The 10617-nt window shown below is 21.8% G+C and overlaps 1 protein-coding gene across 1 annotated transcript; it reads left to right on the forward strand.

Annotated features, from left to right (window-relative positions):
• The first annotated feature begins 1988 nt into the window (after positions 1-1988).
• LOC113557144 (homeobox protein PKNOX2-like) lies at positions 1989-8437 on the forward strand. The gene is made up of 7 exons (XM_026962476.1): positions 1989-2107; positions 3214-3438; positions 4419-4692; positions 5226-5368; positions 5605-5746; positions 5818-5919; positions 7339-8437. Exons 1-7 carry the CDS (start codon positions 2027-2029, stop codon positions 7440-7442), a joined length of 1071 nt encoding a protein of 356 aa, XP_026818277.1. The 5' UTR covers positions 1989-2026; the 3' UTR covers positions 7443-8437.
• The last annotated feature ends 2180 nt before the right edge of the window (positions 8438-10617 follow it).

Raw genomic sequence — 10617 nt, forward strand, 5'->3', positions numbered from 1 at the left:
TTTAAAAACATTCTCACAATATCATCGGAGAAAACATTTTTTCACTTATTTTTAAGTTTGGATGTTAAAAACTATAATTTCAAAGCTATTTTTTGCGATATTTTATGATTATATACTTTTTAGTTTAAACCGTAGATTGGAGGTCTTTAAATAATAAAATTTGTCCACATACCTCTAAATACAAATATTTTACTATTTTTTTCTACCACTTATAGTTGTTTATTATATTTTTTAAAAATGTACCATATTATGCTTTATCAAAAAGAAATGTATGGGTAAAATAAGTAGTAAACTAAAAAATATCACATATTATCAATGAGTTTACGTACTTAATTTATACATTATTCTTTCAATAAATTTGTTTAAATAACGTTGTTTGGGTTCAAGTCTTTATTTTAAGTTAGTAAAATAATTTTAACATATTTTATGATAAAAGTTGTAATACATCATAATTATTAATAACAAAACTGTTAAATACTTTATTTTTGATCACATTTATTTGATATATTTATTTTAAAATTGTCAAGTAATTGAAAATAACATATCTAATTGAAAAATATTTTTTTCTAAATCACACTTTAAACTTAATAGTTTATTTATTCTTCTATTGAGATTAAAATTCCAGTCTGGTTTTTATTTCGTATTTTATCTTATAGTTTATATAAAATTAAAGTTATAATTTTATTTATTCTAAAAATTAATGTTAAAAATGAACTGTTTGTGTTATGGTTATTTTCAAATTATGTTTTTCTTTCATATGTTTCTTGGAAAACGTCTTGATATACCATTTTTGATTTTAAGATTAAAGTAAATAAATATTTTCATTGCAATCTTTTTCTGCCAACCAACATAATACAAATGGAAGAGGATTAAATTCGATAACAGTTATTATATGTATACTTACAATTATTCTGATGATATTTTTTATATCCTTGGAGTCTTGGGAATGTTATGAAATAAATATATTATATGTATAGTACTTAGTAATATATAATAAATTCTTTGTTGAGCTTTTAAATTTTTAAAATATGATAAATGATTATTGATTATTTTTTCACAATTCTATGTAAGAAGGTAAATATTATTTCAAATTCAAAATAATGTATTAATGTATTATTTATTTACATAAAAATTACATAAACAAATACATGAAACATACAATATAGTTATTATAATATGTGAAAAATATTGTGTGTAACTAAAAAGTGTTTATTCTTCATACTATATAATTGTAGGTAAAACTTACTTGAACTTACTGTAAGTACATATAAATATAATTTGCATAAATTATTTTATGCAACTGTTCATACAGTCAAATTCGAAAACAATTAGCGTTAATATTTTGTTCAACTGTTTTCTATAAATACATTTCTTTGAATGTTATTAAAAAATGTAATATTTAACTATTTCAAGTAATTTTTAATTAATGTCAATGGATATTTTTTGTTCATGTATTAAAAAAAACAAAACACTGTCTCATATTCTCTTATTTTGTGCAATGTTAAGTATTACATGTTATATAATCATGTGGGCACATTAGTGTTTATTACATTTTACTTATTAGGTCATTAGGTACTTGTGCATTCTATAATACCTAGCTTAAAATAAAAGAGCGATCATGATTAAGCTTTCATTATAGGGGTTTTAAATAAGAATAACTTATAGACAATTTTATACTTGAATAATGTATTTATGTACTTTTTATTTAATTTGTAGGTTTTCAATTTATAATAATGGAAAAAGAAAACAAATGTAAAAGCTTAATAATGGTTTCATACTCAGATAGTGTACATCTAATTTAACGGCTATCGCCAATAAGATATTCACAAACAGATCAAGCAATATTTGAAGCTGATAAACGAGCTGTGTTTATAAGTAATTTTTCGGTGTATAATTATCTGTATATTTCTGTTTTCTAATATTATTGTTTTTTCAGGCATCCACTTTTTCCTTTACTAGCATTACTTTTTGAAAGATGTGAACAAGCCACTCAGTCAGCAGCAATTTCAATTCTGAAAGTTTTAATATGGATATACAAGCATTTGTTCAACATCAAGAAAGAGATAGAAAACCATTTTTAATTAATGATACAGAAATCGACGGATTGGTATGTGTATTAAATTGTCTTAAATTAAAATGTATAGTTATCAATAGGTACATTTATTTTTAAAATTAATGTTAAGCTTCATACCACATTAAGTTTAATTTTAGTTAATACTTATTTTTATCAATAATAAAAATAAATGTATCTATATTTATTTTCAAAACAGTTTAATTATATGCTTTTAAAATGTAGTATGATTTAGTTTTATAAATTGAACAATAACTTTTGTATTAGGTTCTATTATACACTAAGTGACAAAAACATTTTATTTTTACTACTCATAACCATAATCTGTGTGGAGCTCCCTGTATTTAGTACTCTTAAAATTCACTAATAATAGCACGAGAAAAATATATTATTCAACTTTATACTTTTATTTTATTAAATATATTTTTTAAATAATGTAAGATGTTTGACATGTGCGGTAGATCCATAGTCCATTTTCCATATTTTATATTACATATTACTCTTAAGTCTAGTGCCATTCGGTATATTTGCTTACTGGCTCATAATTAAGGCTAGGATGTTTGTAATTTTTTTACTTTTAGTCATGCTCGTTCAATAATAAATCCATTCTATATAATGTAGATGTAGTTATATTAAATTGTATTTCACACAGTCTTGAATGTTCAGGCATTTTTAGTTATAAATTCACTTTCGTTTCTAACAAAAACAGATTCATGTTTTACAAATTTTTATTCAACTCGTATACATTGTATGGCACATATATAATAACAACAATTTTGTTTTATTATTAAAAAATATTAGTTATTAGTAAATTATCAAATAATATATTATGTAATATTATCATAAATTATATTTTGAATAAACATTGAATAATTTTACTTTTCGCATATTTTATAACATTATATTTGATTGCTTTAAAGTCTTTGAAATTTTTGGATGCATTTTTTTTAGCATTTTTAAGGTCGTAAATACCCTATTCATACCCTTATTCCCTATTCAATACTGTGATAGATTAATGTATGATTTCCAATGTGAGTAGGTATGTGTAAAATTTCATTAGATTTTTTTTAAATAATCTCAGATTATTATAGTAATATTTATAGTAATGGTTAAACATTACTTAAAAGTTATTTTTTTTTCAGATGATTAAAGCTATTCAAGTATTACGAATACATTTATTGGAACTAGAAAAAGTTCAAGAATTGTGCAAAGATTTTTGTAGTAGATACATAACATGTCTAAAAATTAAAATGCAAAGTGAAAATTTATTACGTTCTGATTACACATCGGGTTACATAGAAAATAATAGCAGTGGTAACTCAAGTAATAGCAATTCTCCATTATGCCATTCTCCACACCATAGTCAGGTAAATATAGTTGTTATATACATTTAATATCATTGACTTAAAAATGTACAGATAAGCCGTGGCTTATAAAAATGTGTCTACCACCCTGCCAAACCATAATTTATTGGTTATTTTATTACAATGCATCTGTTCAATCACTATGCTGATAAGGGTAAGATTTCTGTTACAGCAACCTCTCATCCAATTAACACAATGGTAGGGTATTTCATTATTGACTGCAATTAACTAGTTTTAACATTTTTGTTGTGCTGCTTATTTGTTAATTTTAAAATCAGTGATAGTAGTATTATATGGGCAATTCTTTTATAGAACAACGCTCATTATTTCAAAATTTTCATATGATTTTGAACATATGTTTTTACATAATTTGCAGTTGATATAAAACACCTATTAAACACATACACCCACACACACCCACCCACACACACACGCACACACACATTTATTTGATGTTTAATATTTTTTATTGTTTTAATTATTTAAAAACTTCTTATATTTATGATAAAATACTTTTTTAATTTCATATTCTGAAGCAGAATTTTTTTGATGTATTTTGATCCATGAAAATCAATTTGATTGATTGATTGATTGATTATCAATTAGAAACATTTAAAATAATTTCTTAAAAAATTAATGTTTCAAATAATATTCATAAATGATGGTATTTTAAATGTTTTTAAAAATATTTCGATCATAAGTTTGTCTATCATTCAATATATTCTTAGTAAACACACATAGAAATTTGAATTGAAATTCAGTTTAATTGAATCATTGAATAAATATTTAGTTAAGTCAATAACCGTACTAGTTAGTTTTGGTTGAGGTATAAAAAATGCATTATTAAAAGTTATCCATACAAAATCAATATACATCACATCTGTTTGTGATATATATGTTTATTATCTATAATTAGTGTTATTTATTTTATTTATTAGTTTATTATGGTACATTAGGTTTAGGTTTATAATGATGTTTGACAGGTGATATCCTCTTCAGGAGTTTCTGTGCGGCAGTCTGGAGACAACGATGCTATAAAACCAAAAATAATAATGGATTTAAAAAACATAACCTGTCTTTTATCAAATATACCATCCTCCACATCCGTAGAAATGAAAGATGTATCTCAAGTCTCAGATGTTTCCCAACTTGATTTGACAGTCACTAAATCTACACTTCAAAACTCTTCTTTAGAAAAAACACCATTATCAGCAATTGGTACAAATGTATTACAGAATAATGTTTCTATTTTACATGGTAGGTAATAATTTATTATTTATATATACTTAAAAACATTTATTGAAGTATGAATTGTTACATATTTTTATATTTTATTAATCTCTGAGTATTACTTCTACATTAATTTTATTTTATTTTTTTAATACAATTAACAGTTGTATAAAATGTATTTTAATATTTTTATCAATTATGTTTTATCAATATTTTTAATCATTAATTAATATTCTTGTTTATAGATGATAAACATAATTAAGTAATGAAATATTTCAAGAATACAAATGTTTATCATGAAAAATGTAAAAAGAATTTTTTTCACTTTTAAGAAATGAAATAATTATTTAAACAAAAATTTTCCTTTGCTAAATGTTTGAATTAAAAGTATATTAGTTATAAACAAATATTATTTAATATATATTAGTATTACATGGTTTGCAGCAGTTAATTGTAGGAATATTTTTAGCTTAGGTTAATGTATATAATTAAGTGTTGATAATATATTAATTATATTAATTACTGTTTTTGTATTAATACATATATTTTATATATTTTAGGTTCCTTATCAGCTACTAGTGGTGGCTCTTGTGATGAAGAAGATGACTACTTTGGGAGTAAAAAGAAAAGGCAACAAAAAAGAGGAATTCTCCCTAAACAGGCTACAAGTGTAATGCGCTCTTGGCTTTTTCAACATTTAATTGTAAGGGAAAATAATATGTTAATATAAAAATATTATTACTTTTAATACAGTGTAATATAAGGTAGTTTCTCTATATACCTAATAACCCTATTATATGATTATTATTATTATTATAATTTGTATTATTTATCTTTATCTATATTAATACCATGCCATATACATTTCAGAAAATACTTATTGTAATAAATTATGATTTATAAAAAACATTTCAATAAATAAAAGATATTAATTTTCAGCATCCTTATCCAACAGAAGATGAAAAAAAAATTATTGCCGCACAGACTAATTTAACATTGTTACAAGTAAATAATTGGTTTATCAATGCACGAAGACGAATATTACAACCAATGCTTGATGCGTCTACCCCTGATATTGCTGGTATTTTTATTATTCTGTATAATAAATGTATTGTTAAATTTAATTAATAATATATATATTTTAAAATATAGGTGAACAAAACTTTACTCTTTCTAAAGATAAGTCTGCAATTGTTGATAATAACAAGTTTTCATGGCCTGCTGATGATTTATTACAATCTCAAAATGTCAATGGTAAATAATATCACAAATTATGCTAAATAAGTGATAGTGGGTTTGTATGTTTCTTGTGTATACATATAAATGAGAGTGTTATATGTGTATGTAGTGGAAATATATTAATATATAAAGATTTTAATTCATATAAACAGTCTTATTTTTGGACAATGATGTATTAGTAAATAATTTAAATTGTAAAATGCTTTTAAGCATACATATTGCAATCATAATTATATTTATTTGTTAATAGAACATATGTTCATATGCATATGTTGTTTTTACCTTAAGTGTATAAATACAGTGTTAAAGTATAACCAGGTTTATAGGATTTATGGGTGGTGACATGGTGATGTTTTGGAATATTTGTATACAAATTTATTTAATATTGTTTATAGTTGAAATAAAACTATGATGCTTATATTATTTTTAAAATGTATAATAGTTTTATAGTCAATAAAATATAATACGTTTGATAAACTATTATCACTAATAATTATAAATTTAATCACACAGAATTAATTTGTTATAAACATTATCAACGTTTAGTTAATTATTAATATTATTAAATTATTTAATATTAAAAATATAATGTATTCACCATTCATTATTATTCTGTAGTTATTTATTAGTAACTATATTAAATTTATAATATAATTTAATTGGTTTTTTTGATCTTAGCAGATATTAAATAAGTTGTAATTTAATTAATTTAATGACTGCAAATAACTATTTTTGTTGAGAATATTTTCAAATCATTCAATAGTAGGTACCTATCTGTTTATGTACCTTTTTATGGTTTAATTTCCAAATAATATTGTAATAGTATCTATTAAAATAATTGTTTAATTTTCAAAACTGTTGGAAATAGTTTTAAATTTATTTTCAAGTCTACTTGAAATTGATTTTTGTATATTTTTGATTTTATTCTACTAAATTACAAAAAAATAAAGTGAAAAGCATAAATTAAAAATAGAAAAGAATCTAATATACAGGAAAGTAGAATAGAATAGATTTAACAATAAATTAATATCATATTTTCTGTGGTTCAGCTTTTACCAGTTAACATTTATTTTAGTATGATTAAGAAACTTATCTATTGTGTAAAATAGTTAGGTATTATCGTTTAAATTTCAGAAATATTTAACACACACACACGTTATTTGGGTAGCAAAATTATTGTTTTTCAAAGTAAACATTTAAAATAACCATATAAGACATATTTATTATACTAATATAGCTTTCCAAAGGGTTTTGGAATTAAATGACCATTTATTATGCATTATATATTACACCTCAATAACTTAAACCTGTTTCACAATACTTCTACAAATATATATATATATATCACTGATGCACTTTAAAAAAATTATATTTTAATAAAAATAAAAATTATCATATTAAAAATAAAAATAATTTTTAATATTTAATTTTTAGAAAATTCAAATGAATCAAATTTTGGTGAAAGTGAAGCAGAAGATGACGAAGAAGAAGAAATTAGTGATATTTTTTCTCAACATAGTGTTAATGAATCAGATTAGTCAGTGTTTTAAGAATAATCTTAATACATTGTACAATGTATATGAAACAGTAATCATTTTATATGTATGTAAAAAGTAAATATTGTTATATTATATACAGTCAATGTTAATGTTAAATACATTTAATATGTTATACATATTAGAAGACGAGAGATAATTAACTAATAACTTAAATAATATAATACAAAATAATATAATTTATTGAAAACATATTGATATGTTTCATAAAGTGTATTAAATGGTTAAAATACTTAAGTGGTTTATTAAGATAATAATTATCAATAAATCAATAAATATGTGTTATTATTAAATAAATAAATGTTCCAAGCCTTATAAGTATTATAAGTAATAATAACTAATCAATGACTGTAAAAACAATTTGTACAAAGTAAATTTTATTTAGAATAACAATTGATTGAGGTTTAACTAGAGTTATTGTATCATTTAAATACATTATAGAAATATAATATTAAATGCTAATGATTTAAAAAATAAAATTACAGTCTATTCCAAATAAGAGTATATTGGTTTGTGCATTGCTCATGACCCTAATCCCTTCACCCACAAACTATGCGGTTAAAGCTTATTAACAAATAGAGCTGTCAAATAAAAATTGGTTAGGTGATCAGTATATTTTTATTTGAAATAGACTATGTATTGTAATTTCATTTATATTTCAAAATCTTGAGTTGTCTTAATATTTTAAATATTAATTTGTTAACCCGATTATTATAAAATTATATATTTTTAATGTGTTCTTTTTTTTACATAAGATTAGAACATCATTAATGAAATAATACTACTACTTTTATGACCAATTTCTACCTATTATAATAATTATTCATAGTAAAATTGCAGCAGTGTTCCTCAGTCAATATTTTAACGCTTTGAAAATAAATGTTAAAAGAACCATAATACAAACTGTAGTGGATGGCAAATTTTCAAATTTTCTAATTTGTCATCTATATTGAATATATATACATTTAAAATTAATTCTTATTTTATAAATGTAATTGCTTATATTGTATATTTATAACTTTTTTTGTTGGTTTAACTCTTTCATTACTTAATTATACATTTTTTTGAAAAATTGTTTGTATTCATACCTACTCAATTATTTTTAGGAATCTATGTTAACTTATTTTTTTATTCTCATTCTTGTCTTATACTATATATTATTATAAACAAATTAATTATATTTTAGAAAAAGTCTGCATAATTATTATAATAAATATTATATAATACATTTTCAATATAATATGTAATCTTTTGTGAAGTTTTAATCGTTTTAGATTTGAGATAATATATTATAATTTTAGTAGACATAAAACAATTCTCTATAAACAAATACTTGATAAAAATATTTTGTTATTTATTTATTATTTTTTATTAATTTTACATATTATTCAAGATAAATGTTTATGTGGCAACCTTTAAAAAAGTGTAATTATTAACATAAATTCATCATTATATTTAAATCATGGATTTTTAAATGAAATCATTTTTTTTTTCAATTTTTCTGATTAATTTACATGTTTTTTCATTATTGAAATAATTGTAGATAATGTAAAATCAATTATATTATACATGTATTTTATGTTTGATATAATACCATATAAGTATATCATCATTTAAAATTATACTTGCTTATTGTTTTATGTGAAATAAATCGTAAATTGAGTAATGATATGTATGTTGCATGTAATTACAGTATTATAAATAATGGATATCTGATATATATATATATATATATATATGTTACAAACTAAATTGTAATAATACATACATAGATGTACATTGGTATATAAGATTAAAGAACTAACATATTAGGATAACAATTTAATTTTTGAGATTCTATTTAAAAATTAAAAGCTAATAATTGTTTAGATCATCATAATAATATATTTATTACTTCATCAATTAAAATTCACAAATTTAATTAGGGATTAACCAATAATAATAATGATTTTATAAAATTTTTGCACTACTAGTTTTACGGTTGGATACAATTTGTTAGTATTTTTTTTTTTCATCGGCTATTGACTATGATTTTCAATTGTCGGAGAAATTTTTATGAAAAAATTCTTAAATCAAGTGAATGGTTCATAAAACTCACAATTTCTGTGTTGATGTAATGTATGATTTATTCAAATGTTTTTGTGATTAAGATTTAGATATATAAATTTTGATTGACAATTGGATCAAACGCAGGCAAACATTTGAGGTAAGGGATTTGAAAAGATCTAAAATGTTTATACATTATATTTTGTATTATTTATTTAAGGTACTTGTATATGTATATTATATGTATTAATTAATAATTGCACTGTAAAATAATTTCTATATGTCACTGTACATGTTTAAAGTGATCATAGTATTAGTGGACAATCTTAGTTGCTAAATACTTGATAGATACTTAAAGACAAAACAAACTATCTGGTTGGCAATATATTAAAATAAAAATAATAAAATATGTATGTATATCTTAGGAGACAGCGATAATAAAACAATTTCGAGTAGCAGCCGGCAGGCTTCATAAAATACAATAAGTAACTGTTTAATTATCTTTAAATTTAATTATTCTTATATTTTAATTAGACTTAAAATTAATTTTTTAGGTTGTATTAACTAAATGTAATTTCAAATACAAATTGAGATCGTCTGGTTATTTTATATAAAGTAAAACAAAACTTATTATTTCATACTTAGATATAATGTTTATAATAAACAAATATAAAAAACATAACAATAATTAAAGTAAATAAGTGCTCAAGTAATGGCTTAATTATTTTTTTATATTTTTATCAGATTTTAAATTTCTTTTTTTGGTTGTATTGACTAAATATAATTCCAAATATAAGTTGAGATCTTCTGCTCACTGTTGGCTGAAATCATCAACAAACAACATTTTAGTCGGAAAAATCATCTATATCGAAAGCAATGGAATAGCCGAATGTGGTAAAGACTTTCAGTGATGTATTTGGTTTTTCTGAAGTATATTCACCGATTTCCATATCGTTGTTAAGGCTTTTTTATGGAAATATGGAGGATTTTTAAGGGATTTTAAGGACTTATTATGACATTATTAGGAAATTCAATGATTTATAAAAAATTTAATGGATTTCTAAGGATTATAACGACTTTTTTTATTGAAATATATAGGTGTTAAATGGAT

Source organism: Rhopalosiphum maidis, chromosome 3 (genome assembly GCF_003676215.2).
Source record: "Rhopalosiphum maidis isolate BTI-1 chromosome 3, ASM367621v3, whole genome shotgun sequence".
Lineage (NCBI taxonomy): Eukaryota > Metazoa > Arthropoda > Insecta > Hemiptera > Aphididae > Rhopalosiphum > Rhopalosiphum maidis.